This window comes from Pygoscelis adeliae, unplaced genomic scaffold (genome assembly GCF_000699105.1).
Source record: "Pygoscelis adeliae isolate BGI_AS28 unplaced genomic scaffold, ASM69910v1 Scaffold267, whole genome shotgun sequence".
NCBI lineage: Eukaryota > Metazoa > Chordata > Aves > Sphenisciformes > Spheniscidae > Pygoscelis > Pygoscelis adeliae.
In genome coordinates, this window is record NW_008825150.1 from 1878003 (window position 1) to 1894929 (window position 16927).

The 16927-nt window shown below is 40.1% G+C and overlaps 1 protein-coding gene across 1 annotated transcript in view; it reads left to right on the forward strand.

The window, feature by feature from the left end:
• Nucleotides 1–16927, forward strand: part of RELN (reelin) — a 305627-nt gene that overhangs the window by 114377 nt on the left and 174323 nt on the right. The window contains exon 5 of the mRNA XM_009328375.1: nt 13038–13108. Within this exon, the coding sequence (XP_009326650.1) occupies nt 13038–13108 (71 nt within the window). The remainder of the gene's footprint in view (nt 1–13037; nt 13109–16927) is intronic.

A 16927-nucleotide genomic window follows, 5' to 3' on the forward strand; every position in this document is an offset into this window, starting at 1 on the left:
AGACAACATGAAAATTTTTGTAGCAAGCATAGATGAAAAGATTTGTGAATGTAAACTTGGATAAGATTCATGTTCTGGTTGACTAAATGTATCTAAAAATATTTATGATGTTTTCTATTTCTCTTGGTTTAGGAATTCTGATAATTTTTCATTTAATTTTATACAGAGTCAATAATACAGCCAGAACAATGTTTAATATATATATTAATATATATTAAGAAATGGAAATAAATATATAATTTGAAATTCTGAAGCTAAAAGGTACGTGTGAACATGTGTCCACTCAGTATTATTAATATATAAACCAGGTCTTCAGTTTAAATGCAAGGGATTTGCCTCAGGTCAATAAAATGAAAAAAGGAGATGGGCAACAATGTCATGCAAGGAATCCAAACTTATTATGAGCTGTTTGATTAAGGGATCCTCAGAAATGGATGCACCTGGAAGCTAAAAAGCATAGATCACCAGCTGTACTTTAAAACATTTTATTTGTTGTTTGCAATATATTGTTTTTCACAGTCTTCCTACTAGAATAACATAGCAGTTAGTCTTTGCCAATGAATGAAGTCTGCCTGTTTCCTTTGCGTGTGCCAAACAAGTGGAACTGCATGGTTAGTGCTGCTATTTTTACAGCATTGTTTTTAGATGCAGTTCTCGGATATGTCTTATTTTCCTCTAAATTGATAATGTATCTCTGTCATCCATACGCCTTTACCAGTTAACAGTTTACTGCTATTCCTTCCATCTGTCTGATGGGTCTTACTTCAAGTCTTTTGACTCACAGCCACATTCATCCCATCCATAGGGACAAGGTACCTTCTAGCTTATGGTAAATTGTTTTTCGTTGTAATTTTTCAAGATTTCAGCCATTCTCTGTGCAGACAGGGGAATTTTTTTTTTTCAGACATCAATGGATGTTTGGTGATCATTCAAAATGGGAAATTGCCATTTAAAATGGGAAATACTTGTGGTACCTTTATGTGACTTTCCATCAAATCTAGTATGTGTTATGAATCCATCTGTAGCGGCGATGCTCGGACGTCTGGTCAGTTTCACTTACACTGCACGGGATGATTTATCTCAGGGATGGGATGTCATTGCTTCCCCCTGCCAGGGAACTCTGCCTGGAGCCAGTACTTCGGATGTTTTTGCCAAAGGGAGTGCTCAGATGGAGCAAGGTTTTAGAAAATCTGACTGATTTACCCTGACACACTCCAGGATTTATCCTGAGCAGCTTATGGGAAGTGTCTCTTCTCTAATAGTAAAGGGGCTTGTACTAAATGCAGTGGTGGACCTACTACCCAAAGTTCCTTAGTTGAAGAGGAGATTCATAAGAACAAACCCACATTTTTTGTTGTTGTCTATTTGATGCAGTCTTTTTAAAAAAAATTAAAACTGTGACACTCTGAAAACCCCATTAGAATATCAGTTTTGAGAAGAGGTCCTCTTTTATCATTAAGTGTTAGCTCAAGTTTGCTGTTTTATTAATCAACCATAAACTTCTTAGCTATACAAATTACAGATGAATTTCCCTAATTTCCAGCACCACTCTGTTGTGTACAGCACCAGATGTGCAAGTCTCCGATGAATGCCTTCATCTGCAATACTTGGTATTTGGGATTCCAGACATGGGAATTTGAGCTCCCAAGCAATATTTCACATAACAGCGCAATAATTATTTGTGTGTATTCGAAAAGTTCACCTTCCTGGCAACATTATGGAACTGAATTCCCAATGTATTGATTTTGATTGGAAACTGTCATTAGCAAATAAATGAAGAGTCGAAGTCTGGTTGCATTTCACCCAATATTGCCATTTTTTGTTCATCTGGGACACAGGGAATCCGGTGTTGGGACTGTGCTAAAGAGTCTCAGAACATCAGCAGGATATTTTCCTACAAAGATTCATTCTAGTGTTGTGCTCATTCTGCCAAAGATTTCTGAAAACAAATCTGTGCTCAGAGGAAAAATGAGTCAGTAATAAAGAACCGAGACCAACCATCTATCCTGGAAGTACTTACACTACTGCTTAGATTCTCTGTTACTTTGGTTTCTTTCAAGGCTGTGGTTATAAATCTCTTCATTAATACTTTAAAAGAAGGGTTTTTAGAGTTTGTCTTTTTTAATAATAGGCTTAAAGAATTATTATCAACACAGTATCAAAAGGAGATATTACGGCAATGTAGCCTAGTGGGTAATTTATTTCTGAGTGAGATAAATCATGGATTGTTCCTACTGAGAAACACAGGTTCAAACTCATTATTTTTGGAACATTATATTGTATGGGAGGCTGCTGTCTGAATGAGTTGTAAATTGAGAGTATTTATGCCTGTGTCAAGTGACTGACCAATTCCAGCTAAAGTTCACACAACAGTTTTTGTTTAACATAATCTTGATAACCCTAGCAGTATCTTATTATGCAAAAACATTCACAAATACCAGAACTGTGAGTTTGGACATGCTGTTAGGCAACGTGGCAAAAGGTGTAGCAGGGCCGTATGTGTTTGATTAGTGTAGCTGACCCTGCTTTGAGCGGGAGGTTGGTCTGGAGACCTCCTGAGGTCCCTTCCAACTTGGATTTTCTTATGATCCTATGATCCTCTCTGGGGTGTGAAGATGAGTCTGTGTGGGCAGGCCATGGTCTCCTGGGTGGAGGAAGAAAAAATTCTGCCCATGGTTCAGAAGCAGCTGAATTCACCCATTTTGGAGCTGGCAGCAGGGGGGGAAGTTGTGTCCTGACCACAGATGCCAGCTTGCAGGGGCAGAGCTCCCATCCACAAGCGGGGTCATTGCTAACACCCTGCAAGAGGAGGACAAGGCCTTTGCTCAGTCCTAACAGCTGCTGAAAGTTGTTGGTTTGGAAAACAGGGCTGGAGGACAGGACCTATTGTGGAAGGACACAGAGAACAGATTGTTCTCTTTTAAATCTGTTTTTATTTGATTTCTCTGTCTGAGGTGGGAAAGGTTGGATGCAATTTAGATAATTCGGGTCTCTGAGTGTCTCTTAATCCAAACCTTAAGACATTACTCAAATGGGCATCTCTGAAACAAACATCTTTGTTCAAGAAACTATGCCGTGAGCAGCAGGATCCATGAAGCCTGGTTTCCTACATCTTTGGGCAGTAAGTCCCCATAGCACCCACATCGCAGTACTCCCAGGTGTCCTCATACCACATCTCAGCCTCGCCTGCCATACCTCCAGGGTCCCCAGATATCCTCCTATCCTTCCTCGGTACATCCAGCTCCTGCTATTGATGCCAGGGCTCCTCACCATAGTCTCTCCAGTTTATGCTGTGTACCTGAGCCATTCCACCTGCTTCTTTTGGCTTGAGTTCTGCGATACTTAACAAATTTGTCATTTTTTCAGTGGCTGGTGGAATTAATTATTCTCCTAAGGCAATATTTCACCTGCCTATTTCTATTTGTAAGCTGGTATGGTCTTAAGGGATATATGTTTTCTTCCAATACATAAATCTGGCTGAAATTAAAAGCCATGCAGGACAAATAACTGTCCTTTTGTATGATTGATGACCCTGCATTTTTTTCAAGAGGTTTGCCATATTCCCAGCATGCAAGAGGCAAGTGAGAACAGGGAGAGAATAACAGTTCTTCAATAACAACTGTAGCAGGTTCTTCCTTGGTTTGATTTTTATCAGTCTGTGAAAAGTTTGTGTACTTCATTTGTTTTTCAGTCCTCTGAAAACACTTAGGACAGTGGGAAGAGTGCAAAGAAACATTAGGCAAGGAGTGCAATATTTCAGTGTTCAATGAAGCCTTAGGAAGCTGCCCCATGTGCTCTGGGGGTGCAGTCTGTGGACATTTTGATTTTTGATGGAACATTTTCTAGCTTTAGACTAAAGAGACAGATTTTATCCTTCCTTTGTAAGCTGCTTTGTACATTGTGGATGCACCAGTTACATCTCTGTAATTAATATTGGAATTAGTGTTTGTTGAGAAATGGGGTTAATTTGGCTATTTGAGCATTTCTCTGTGAGGGTTGTAAAGCAAATACAGGGGATGAGGTTCCAGATTCTCATATGGTCCAGCTCATCCACAGTTGCTGCAATGTCCTTTGGGAACAGTGGGCAGCTAAAGCAGATTAGAGCAGGCTGCTCAAATCTTAACTGGGAAACGGATAGCGATACAGATGGCATGAGAGCAGTGAACTGAAAAGGTGGCCTTAAAATCATCATTTTCTATTACTTAGGATCTTTTAAAACTAACGTTGTTTTCATGTTAGGATCTCATATGCTGGTGATTTTACTCCTTTAGATTTTAAGTGGTTTTAAGTTTTCGCTGTACTAATAAAATAGCTGAATTTTATGTAAAAATTTATCACATCATAAAACCCCAGAGCATCAACTACCTGCAAACTCTCGATTTTCTGGAATCATGCAAACCCCTTGGCACTTCTGGTGGATAGTCTGAAATACACCACCATAAACTCAAGGATAGGGAGGATCAATATCACAGTATGTATGCAAAGTGTTGGACATAATGAACTGGTTAATTCTTTTGTGCTATGAAAAGCAGTTCTCAAAATAAGTGTTGATTAATCTGATTAGATGCAAACCTTGCTTTCATTTCTTTGCTTTTACCTGACATGCAAAACCTTAGAATCATGGGACTGCAGGATAATGCAGACTGCAAGGGACCTCAGGAGGTCTCTAGTCCAACATCCTGCTCAAAGCAGGGTCAGACCAGGTTGCTCAGGGCTTTAATCCAGTTGGTTCTTAAAATACGGCAGCAATGGAGAGGAACTGTACAACCTCCCTTGGCTGGCTGCTGTCAGGTCCCCCCTAAAGTCACCTCTTCTCCAGGCTGAATGAGCCCTGGTCCCTCAGCCTTTCCTCGCAGGGACGGTGCTCCAGCCCTGACCATCTTGGTGGCCTCTGCTGAACTCACCCCAGTTGATCAGCACTGTCAAACTTGAGTAGTACTCATTGTTAAGAAAAGGATCATACTCATTGTAGAAGCATGTAGGAAATAACTATGTGCTGCAAGTCCTTTTACTTAGTGCATGTATGTCCCTTTAGAGATATCAGGTAATTTGAAAATCTACAGTAAGCTGTAACATTTCTTGCTGTGATACAGGCAAAGACAAAGTCTTTTTTGCTCTTGAAGGATACTTTAGGTGATTGAATGATATCTTGATTGAATATAGGCTTTAGAAGACTACACAAGCAAAATTTGGGAAAAACTATTTTTTATACAAAAAATGTTGTAATAAATTCATTAGCTTAGGGCTAAATATAGATTTTAAATATTTACAAATATGCAATTCATTAAAAACCTAAAATTCATACAATCAATGTTTCACTAGATAATAAAGTACAATAGATTGCAAAACCTAAGACAGGGACAGCATGCTCTCCCAAACACTGAAAAAGGTGGAAAACAGAAACCTAGTTGTTGGCACTGTGTCGGTAGAGAGACAATGGATGCTTGTTCTATTATTTATGTGAGCTGACTGCTTGGCAGATGCCACTGCAATAACCCTTTATTTAAATTGTAGAAAAAATAGAATTTGCTTTCCTTTATAATCACACAATGCAAAATACTAATGAAAATGTTGGATTTCCTGTAGCTGAGAAGAAAGTATTGTCCTAATCTGCTTTCAGTCAGCAAGAAGCTCTAATCATTCCAGTCACATAAAACTAGATAGAATTAAAAAAAACATCTCTCTATTCTCTGATACAAGGGAAAGGAGGATGAAAATGTTTATATACAGTTTAAAATGGTAATTCTTACTTTTTTCCTCTTTCATAATGCGTATTTACTGTTCTGTTGTATCCCTCTTTTGTACTCACACCTTGTAACCAAACAAAAGTTTGGTGGTTTTTAGGACTACAAAAGAAAGTTCTTATAAACTGTAAAGTGTAGGGGCCAGAGCTGCCTGTGCACCCTTCTGCTTCCAGTGCTGTAACCTTAGATCCATTCTCTGTAATACAGGCTATAATTATACGTTCATCTCATTTATTTTTCTACTTGAGGACATTTGTTTTATTCAAATCTTGGTTAAAGAAAGCACTTAAATGGGTGCTTAAATCCATCCCTAGTCAGACCAGCACTTCCTAAGGGTGTACAGCCTAGCATAGGTTTCTATGTTAAACCATAAAAAATTAGATCTGCTTCATCTTGGGCTGATGTTATCATTTAACATTCCTCCCCTTATATTTACCCCAAATCATCCTATTGTCTCTCAAGCATATAACTTTTTATTTTTAAATGCCAAAGAGCAACAACAAAATCTGCCTTATGTCTTATAAGTGTCTTATAAGCATGCGCTGGACCATGTATACAGTCAAAAATGTACACATCAGGCCAACACACAGGAGTGTGCATGGACCACTGCACACTTTAAAAGTTCCTTGTTTGAAGCGTGGTTGAAGTTGTAGGTTTTAAAAATGGCTGTTTTGCATGGGGTGCACTGAATGAGAGAAAAGTTCTGCAAAACCAGCTGGATGCAGGTTGGGTCTGGCAGCATTACAATTAGCTTTTTAGAGTGCATAGATAGTGTGTGAGAGGGAGAAATAGCCCGTCTCTGCACACAGTGTGTTTTATCTCAACCCGGTGACAGTTTCTGCCAGCCTTACCAATGTTTTGATGCATGCTTCACTGATGGCAATGTGATGTCAGGTAAAGCTAGTCGATATGGGTACACATGCGCTTGCTTCCATAGGCAGAAATGCACACGTGTTTTTAAATGTTGGTTTAATACCAAAGATATTTGCAAAAAGGGATTTTGATTTCTTTTCTTGGTGTTTATTGGCTCTTGCTGAGGCTTTTGACATTTGCTCTGCATTTTCTGTCTCTTAGACTTTATTATTATTTTCAAAAAAATTTTTAACAGAATTTTAATTTTAACGTGGCTATTCAGTGCACCCTTAGGTTGACTCTTGAGTCCCTTTCCCCACATGGGAAGTCCCCAGAGATAAATTCGGAGACAAGAGAGAAAGCGAGGTGGCTCTTGTTCATCTTGCATTTACTCTATATGAAGGCAAAGAAGTCTTAACTCACCCATGAAGTAAGTCAGGAGCATAATTTATGAATGTGAACCACAAACTTTAGCCTGGCACAGCTGCCCCAAATGAAGTGCTTGCTCTTTGCTCTCTAACACATACTCTAGCTTTTGCTGGCCATTTTAATCCTTTCCCTCTGAAGTCTTTTCACCTCTGATCGAGGTTTTTAGAGCAAGCATGCTAATTCCAGTCTCCTGAACAAACATTACATAAATAATTACATCTTACTTGCCAAATTTCCCCAGCAGTTTCAGCTGAATATGTTCAAGACAGATGACTGAAACCGAAAAAACAACTTAGAGGCATTTAACCAGTAGCTGAAAGCCTCCCACCCAAGCACCTTCTGGACCAACAGCCATGAGTGCTCTGTGCATTTTCCCTGCTGGCCCCGACACAGGTGCCATCTCCCAGTCAGGTTTAATATGTCGGTCTTGACTGCTGTTGGAAGAAATTGTCACTGGAGGTTTCAGCCATGGTAGGAGACACAGGCTAAAACGCACACCAACCTGGCCTCACCTCCTGCCACGCACAGTAAATGGTCATTAAACCGCCTTTGCAGGGCTCTGTGTTTCATACTCCCACCAAGAAAGACTGGAGACACCTGCCCTGTGCACTTAATCTCCAGAAGGCTTATTCCTCATCTTGCTTTTGAATTTGTTTTATTTGGATACTCATTAATTAGATGGTATTTGGGGGGTGTGGTGTGTATTTTTTTTTTAAAAGACAACTAAACCAGGACAAGCAGAGATGGTCATGCAAATTTAATAATGCATTAAAAACCACAAGGTTTATTTGCCTAAAGAGGGCAAATATCTACCCTGGCCTCCGGGCAGTGCTGCCGTACATCCTTCCCACATGTGGAGCAAGCAGAGCCAGGCAGCACAGGCAGTGTCCATGCATGGCTCAGTCCGACATACCCTCCTGCCCTGCTGTGCTCTCCCAAGCTGAAACACTTGCTTTAATAGGCAGCTTGTTAATGAAAGTGTGTTAGCAATGCATGTGAATCCAATGTGAAATACAAAACACCTCAATATAAAACCATGACAGCAATTATTGGGTATGCATTGCTTTGTTTTCTGTTCCAGCCCAGGCTCGTCAGATGCCCAGCACCAACCATCTGCCCCGCAGCAGCAGGGAGGGAGCACAGTCCGTGCTGTCAGTGGATCAGGCCTGATTTGGGGGCACAGCACTGTGGGGTTTGGGAGGAACAATCTCAGCTTAGTATAGTCAGTCACTGATTTCCCTGAAGCTGGCGTTGTGGATGTCACCCTAAATTTCCTCCAGTGGAAGTAGTCACAGACCACTGTGTACAGATATGCAATGCAGCTGGTAGCAGCGGGCACAGGGTTAAACTCTACTAGTGTGGGTAAAAAAATAACCTCGTTTTCCTTGGTTCTGTTGAAAACCTTTTTGGGGGTGTCATGAGATGAAGTATTTTACTGTAGGAAACCTGAGTCTTTTCCCAAATCCCTCCCAAATGAATTTGTCCCAGTGCCTTCCCTCACCAGGGAAAGGCGCAGATGTCAAGTACCCCTGTAAGGGCATAGTGAGTGCCAGGTGTGCAAACATCAGAGCACAACCAGATGTTGACAGCTTCAGGGGAAGGCCTGGGACAGGTCCTCTGCTCCTACGAGCACAGCTCAGTGTGCTGCATCTAATCAAGAGGAGGCTGAAGGGACGTCTCTCTATCTACAGGTTCATGAATGTATGGAAGCATCTCTGGATTTCTTTCTCCCAAATCACCCAGAATGATTTGTGTCATCGCACAGCGGCAAAATTGATATTACTTAGGCTGTATGTTCAGAGGAGCTGGCAACACTGCACTCGAATAAAGTGTTTTTAAGCTTGTTAGCACTTGAGCAGGGTAGCAATTCAAGTCCTCTTTCACAGGTGATGTAGATTATATATAGTTCAAGTAAAGAATCAGCAAGTCATATTTCTTTTTTTGCTTTTTAGTGACAGACAATCTAAAAGTCTTTATTGGCACCCAATTTCAACTTGAATAGTTGTGGTTTAAGAAGCAAAACTCTTTACAGAATTGCTGTAATTGAAGCATGGGGTTAGTAATGCCTTGAACTGACAGTGAGCCTTGACACCTGATATAGTCTTCTTGTGTTCGGACCTCTTTCTTCCTCTGTCAGCAGTTTATCTCCTCTTGCTACTTTTAAAAACAAAATTTCCTCTCTCTTGCATAGCCCTAAGCAGACAAATACATCTAGGCTAAAGGAAGTGTGAAGTTAATATAAAGAGGAACCTTATTATCTCTAAGTTGTTTTTCTTTCTAAGCTCTCACTTACCATGTCAGGATGTTCCTGTTCCCTCCCATTTTTCTTTTATTTCTCACCCCTTTGGAAAGATTCACTCCTAGTGAGGAATTACCTCTGGGGACACAAGGAGCATGCATCTTGCTTTTTGGTTGACTGACAGGTTAGATTTGATTAGTCACTTGCCCTTTAGCTGGAAATAAATAGCATACAATGACAGAGTGGGACTATAGACTGGTGTGGAGTAACACCAATTAATAGTAAGTGCCCCTCATCTACGCAATATTTAACTACGTTAAAGACTGTACAGAAAGTTTTGAAAAACAGCACAGATATCAGTTAATGAATATACATGTCAAGAAAACAAAACCCCATAATTAACAGTTGAATAATTTTCTTTCTCTAGTAGAGTCTTTTTCAGGCATTGCCAATATTATTTTTAGTATAATTACTATAAATATTATGTAGTTTTTATACTTGAGTGTCCACATAGGGATGGATATGTTTTTAGATATGTTACATATTTTTAAAAGAGAGAAATCCAAATTCATGATCCTGTTCCGTTAATCTCACCTGTCAGGTAGGAACGTCACCAACAAAGAAAGTTCAATACAAAAAAGGCACGTTTTGCACTTCTTTCTAAAAGTAGCTTAGTTCATGCATAATTGCACTGCATTATTGACATTTGCTCCATGAATAAAGCATGAATACAGAGAAAACCAAGCAGGTAATACTGGTAAACTGACAGTAGCAATAGCCTTAATAATTCTCTGAAGCTGCACCGGCCGGTGCAGAACTCATGCATATGCCCATTGCAAAACTAATGCTAATGTGAGCATATGCTGTAGGAAGCGGTGCCCTTACTGCACGGCACTGCTGTCCCCAGGGTGCAGATTGCTCCTGCTACGGAGCAGCAGTAATTGGCTCCTAGTCTGCATTATCAAACAAGGGATGATAGACACAGAAAGATGCAGATCATTCAGCTGGCTGCTGGCTCTCTCTCCAAATCCCCCTTTTCTCACACGCATGCAGAGATCCAGTAAACGGTACACAGTTTGGTATTATTGGTATTATTTGGTATTTGTTTGCATTCAGACACATACTTGAGCTCCCCTCTGCTTGTGGTCCATGTTTCGAGAGTTTGCTCCTATCTGCCTCATAAAGGAATTTTGTGGTTGCCGTCATTGTTGTGTACATCCTGAATTGTATCCCGGACTGTTGCATAAACAGCATCTCTGAAGTCCCAGTCCACTGCTAATGTAAGTTTTCTTTCTCACTGTCTGCAAAGAGCCCTCTCTTCCACCCTGCCAGCCTAGGGGAGGGATAGAAATGTTGTACAAAATACCTTCTGTGCTTTACATGTGGCATTTTCTTGTATGTGCCCAGGAGCATGGTAAGCCTGGGTTTTTTTGCTCAAAACATGGAATTCCAACAATGAAACATATTTGCAAAACATGTCTGTTCGTGCTGGGTTGGACCCAAAGCTGGCCATGGGATGCCCTGCCATTTCATCTGCTAGAAGAAGTCACCATATATGGTCCTTTTAAAGATGCTTGGGCACAAGTTTGATTTTGGAGATTGTTTGGTCCCCTTCTGACTTGTGTGTCCATATACACCTGTGAGGGAATTTGCAGAAATGCATGTAGTGATCATGCTTTCTTGCATATTCACCACAACAGAGATTTAAGAAAGACTTTAGTTCATGCTTTTAAATAAGACTTAAGGTCTCAGCTTTCTTGGCTTTCTTTATGTGCTGGGGTGATGTATTCGTTTTTATTTTACTCTGTACTCAGTATGGTCACTGGTCACGACAGCAGATGAAGAAATGCTAATGAAGAACCATGGCATCATGTTTTGCTGTATTTCACAGAAGTGTTGGAAATCCTAAAATAGTTTCCATGGTGCACATGGTAGGGACTACAACCAAAACCTCACACTCGTAATGCCATCCCAGGACTGTGGCCAAAATACTGTTGCTACATATAAAGCTCAGCTCCAGCTTTACATGTGCCTCTGAAAGTCCAAGCAGCCAGAAAAAGTGATACAGCTCTCCTTCCCACAAGCAGAGGAAGAGAGTGCCCTAAAAACCCTAGGAGCATCAGGTGGCCATGGTTTTGCGTTTCTGGACACACACATTGGTGTAAATAGAGCTTTTCTAAATGAGCAGGAAGCAAATTAGATCCCAGAGAAGTTTTCATTTACTCCTATGTGTACTCTGACAGTTTGCAGATGGGTTTTACCTTAAGAATCCACCATATCTGAAAAATGTAATATTAGATGTGTTACTTCTCTTGTTCTTCCTTGTTAGTGTAACTGGTCTAGTAGCCAAGAAAAAAACTACAAATGTTGACTTTTCTTTTTGGACCATTCCTTTATGCTCCTTCTTAACATTTTCATAAGCAAGTGAGGCATGATCCATTAGAGAGGGCTCACAGCTGGCTGAAAAAATCACACTCATAAAGTTACTTTCAATGTTGAACAGAGAGGCTATTTCAAGGAGCTCATATGGATCTATCTTGAGCCCATTAATGTTAATTATTTTTATTACTGACTTGGAGAAAGGATAAAGAACACGTATGAAATGTATATTAGTCTAGACAGGTATTGGAAGAACTTTGGCTGCAAGAAATCAGACTTCAAAGGCAACACTGGCAAATACTAAAAGGTTTTAAAATCTCCAAGATAAAACTGAAGCTGTGAAGTACTACACTTAGAAAACAGGGGTGAAATGAGCAATTGGAAATAAAGAATAACTAGCACTGTTAGCATGACAGCTCTGTGAGAGAAAAACAAATCAAATTGCATTATATCTCTAGCTGATTATGAGAAAACAAAATGACAAATCTTTTTCCATGGTACATTAGCTGGTCTGTTTGTTGTAGGTCATTAATGGGAAATAATTATTCTTTAGACAAAACTGGTGAGACCTAAAGTAAGAAACTCTATGTGCAGCTATAGGCATATCACTTCCTCAAAGATGGAGACAGATTGAGAAAAACCAGAGGAGATCAAGAAAACAGTATGTTTTTCAGAAAGTGAATGGCTAGAGGACAGGCAATGTGAAGGTACTGGGCTTGTTAATTTGAGAAAAAGAGAAAAAAAAAAAAGAGAATGATGATGATTTCCCAACATAAAAAAAGGAGAAAGTGAGCCACTTTGGTTTCTCTGGACAATGATGGAAATAAAAAGAAAGGACAACTCAGTTGGCAGCAAAACCCAATGCAGCGTACCGAGAAATGTTGTAAGGTCTGCTTTTTTTGGAGATGTTTGACAAAGGCCTGGGGCAGTGAGCTTACTTGTCTCTCCCTTTGTTTCCAGAGAGGATTTCTGGACACCCATTCAAGCTCTACATTTCTATCAGTAGCACATAACAGTACTGCCATTGCTATTGTCTATTGGATTGTGTGAATATTAATCTCACAGGGCAGCAGCTCTGCGACCATTTCTTCTGTTCTGCCCTGAGACAGGTACATTTTCTCAGGCAGAGTGATGTGCTTAGCTTTGCGATATGCTTTCTCTCATTGAATCCCTGTGCTACCAACCTAGCCGTTTTGGTTTAGGAACTTCTCTTTCACTATGCACAGAAACAATCCCTACAAATTATTCTACGAATTTAAAAGAGGGAAGAAAGAAGAGCACAGGAAGAAAGCAGAATGGGACTTCTGATTTGATTAGTCATGCATATAGATATACATATGCATATATAAATAAGTATACTACATTATTTATTTTTGTCTTTTTTATGTTTACAGGGCTACAGCTACTCATAGGGGCCAAGTTATATTCAAGGATGCCTTAGCACAACAGCTGTGTGAACAGGGAGGTAAGAGGCACCATCATATTAAAAATATCTGGCACATGTGGTTTTCCATTGTACTTGCATGTCAGTGTAACTCATCATGAAAGCTATTCTGTAAAAAACTTAGTGTCAGGATCTTCTTTATATTCTTAAAACTGATACTTTCTTTGGCTTCTTACTTCCCATTAGCTCTCTGGGAAACTCCTCTGTCCTCTCTGCTAAATGTTGGGGAATATACGAAAGTTAAAGTATATCTTATTGCATTATACACTTACCTGAAATCAGCCTGTAACAACCAACATTTGTTTTTTGTCAAAACCACAAGCTGAGTTTTAACTCTCACTGTATTAACTATAAGCAAAAAATGCAATATGCCTGTAGCAAAAGCTTCGTTCACCATCCAGCTCACACGTATCTTTGTGAAGAACCTGCCTTCCCATTTTGTGAAAGTAGGCCATCAAATTTTTGTCCGTCACCTGCAACATTTGATCATTGTTATGGCTAAACAAAATGTTTGACTTAAGCAAACTTTAAAGATCTAATTGTTTGCACAGCTTATCATACATATCCTTTTGATGAATAACCTAAAAATAAATGTCCTGTTGTGAGCTGTTTTCTAGAAACAGTACACTGCTTTGAACCTGTTTCATTAAAACAGTGGGAAGCAGAGAAGGTATCCATCATTTTTGGTAGAGGAGAGAAAGGAATTTCTGTGCTGATCCAGTTTTCTCTGCAAAATTCCAGTGATATTTCCATGTGAAAAGAGACAGCGAAACATGGGCCAACCAGTCTAAAATAAATATTTCAAAATTAGAAATGTGTTTTCAAATTAGCAAACAGGAGAAAATCCCCCAAAATACATCTTTTTGGGGCATTAGAGCTATAGGGTTTTTTCCCCTATGAGTTTGGGAATATCTGTGCAATGGCTTGTTATCACTCTTATAAGCTGTTGAACATTATGTCAGGAGCATATATTGAGTTATTCATATAAGGTATGAATAGTACCTCCATGATAATGAGGGGAAAGTATTTAAATTTTCAATTTCAGTATCTGAGTTTTCAGTATTTTAATATTTCAATGGGAATTGGGAAGGGGGATTCAGAAAGGTGACTGAAGATGTGAGCTAACAAGCTGGGAAGTTAGAATTAGTTATATTTTGAATGAATTAGAAAAATGTTACATGGGTGCTGGCAATCAGAAGGGAGTGTTAGAACAATCTGGATGGCGGGTGATTCAGCTAGGTGTGTCAGTATTTTTACTGTGTGGAAGGAAAAACATCTGGAGAAATTACCAAAATGCATTTGGTATTCAGAACAGGAGATAAATTGTACCCCCATAATGTGGGTGTGGAAGAGTAGTGCTTTCGTGACTAGTAATAGGGGATTTGGGAACAGAAGTGCTGGCAGGAACACCATTTGGGATGTGCTAAGGATGGTGAGGATATCTCACACAGGCTACTCGCTGGATGGACACAAGTCAAGAGTGGAAAAATCAATATGCAGAGCCATCAGCATAAAATGGTGAAAAGCCTCATAAGCAGATGAAACTCTCCAAAGCATGGCTGTGTAGTGAGCGCACTGTGGTCAAAGGCAGTCTGTGGTGGCCAGAATAGGTAAGGAAAGGAGAAGGAAGTAAAAGACATATTGATGGCAGAGTGACAGAAAGCCAGAGAGCTGGCAGTGACCAGCACGATGAAAGCTACATGTAAGCAAGCTAAAAGGAAATATATGACTATCAGTGTCAGAACTGGCAGCATCGTCAAGGAGAATATGGACAAAGCAACAAGATTGCTCCCTCCTAGAAAAAAATACCTTGATAAGCAGAGACTAGTGAGTAGAAATCCATCCATACAGGCTTTGACAGTCCTTTCTTCAGACATGCTGTACTGGGATTTTTTAGTAGCAGAGCTGACAGCAGAAACTGTAATTCTTTCACCCTTCTCTGCTTTACATTTCTCCAATTTTGGAGCATAGCTTAACCTCAAATCACCATTTTAGCAATACTTACATTGGTTAGAACAATAAGTCGTTATGGTACTGCGTGCCGTCCCTGAGTTCACAGGGACTCTGCAGGACTAGGAGAAAATGGGATTTGTGTATTGGTTGTGCATAGAGAATAAAAGATGCTAACATGTGCCACCCCTGGGCCCTCACTGGCTGCTTAGCCATGACAATCCCTTTGCCTTCTCCTCCCACCCAACCATGGATAGCCACATCCTGCACTGCTTCCCTGAAAGGGCCTCCGGCTTCCCCACCTTGTCGTAGTCTCCTCCATCCTCATGACTTTTGTGTTACCCATGATTTTCCCATCAATTCTCTTTGCTTTATATAGTCACTTCAGAGACTTTGTGGATTTGTGTCCTCCAAAATATTTGATGTTGTTGTGTAACTCCACAAACATCAGGTTTGACTTAGTCAAGGATCACCCAGAGATACTGCTTTATGAGCAGTTCACAGTGTATGACAGCCATGTAATTAGTCATCATATTTCCCTATAATATTGATGTGCAAGCTTCTCAGAGGTTCTCTTGGTCCTTCTCTGTCCTTTATTGTGTTCAATTTTGGGCCCCTCACTACAAGAAGGACATTGAAGTGCTGGAGAGTGTCCAGAGAAGGGCAACGAGGCTGGTGAAGGGTCTGGAGAACAAGTCTTATGAGGAGCGGCTGAGGGAACTGGAACAGTTTAGCCTGGAGAAAAGGAGGCTCAGGAGAGACCTTATCACTCTCTACAACTACCTAAAAGGAGGCTGTAGCGAGGTGGGTGTTGGTCTCTTCTGCCAAGTAACAAGCGATAGGACGAGAGGAAACAGCCTCGAGTTGCGCCAGGGAAGGTTTAGATTGGGTATTAGGAAAAACTTCTTCACCGAAAGGGTTGTCAAGCATTGGAACAGGCTGCCCAGGGAAGTGGTTGGGTCACCATCCCCAGAGGTATTTAAAAGATGGCTAGGTGTGGTGCTTAGGGACATGGTTTAGTGGTAGACTTGGCAGTGCTAGGTTAACAGTTGGATTCAATGATCTTAAAGGTCTTTTCCAACCTAAATGATTCTATGATTCTCTCAGACTTTTATCCTCACTGAGGCCTCTCCCCTTAGTTTCCTAGCTTGGCCACAGTTTTCCTGACCCAGCTAGTCAACCACCCTGTTGCCCATTGCCCTTCCCCTCATCCATTCCAGCACCAGGCTTTCCTCTGCCCTTTTGTTCTTATTTTTGCAGCAGACAATGTGCCCCTAACCATTGCGTACTATTATAGTTCTTACACCTTTAGGATTAATTTTCCTATTCAAATAAAGGATGCTTTCTTTGAAGCAAACCTCACTTCTTTTATTCCATGAAGACAATCACAGTTTCGTCAATACTATTAAGGTAAACAAAGGATTCTTTCAGAAATAATTAGTGAATTTATTTACATGCAAATATCATATTAAGATATATGCAAAACAGCAAGGTAGATTGACGTAAATGGAGTTTTATGGTCTGTTTCTAGCCCTAAACATTACTATACTGAAAAGCTGTAGTGAATGATGTGACATATTAAGTAAAGAAAATAAAACCACAGGGCAACTTCATAGATTTATTACAGGATATCTTTTTAATATGTATGTTCGCTTGAGATGATATCAGACTTCATAACAACTAGTACAAAGGATATACATGAAGCAAGGAATCTCAGAAATCATGTTCACTGTGGCTGTCCACCCTCAGATGTGCATTAGTAAATCCTGCTAGAGTTAATGGGATTTGTACAGTGAAAGGCAAGTGTAGTTCCTATTTGGAAGAGAATTAGAGGATGATAAAGGGCAGTGTTAAGGGATGGCAATGCCAAACAAGCAGCTCTGTGAATTA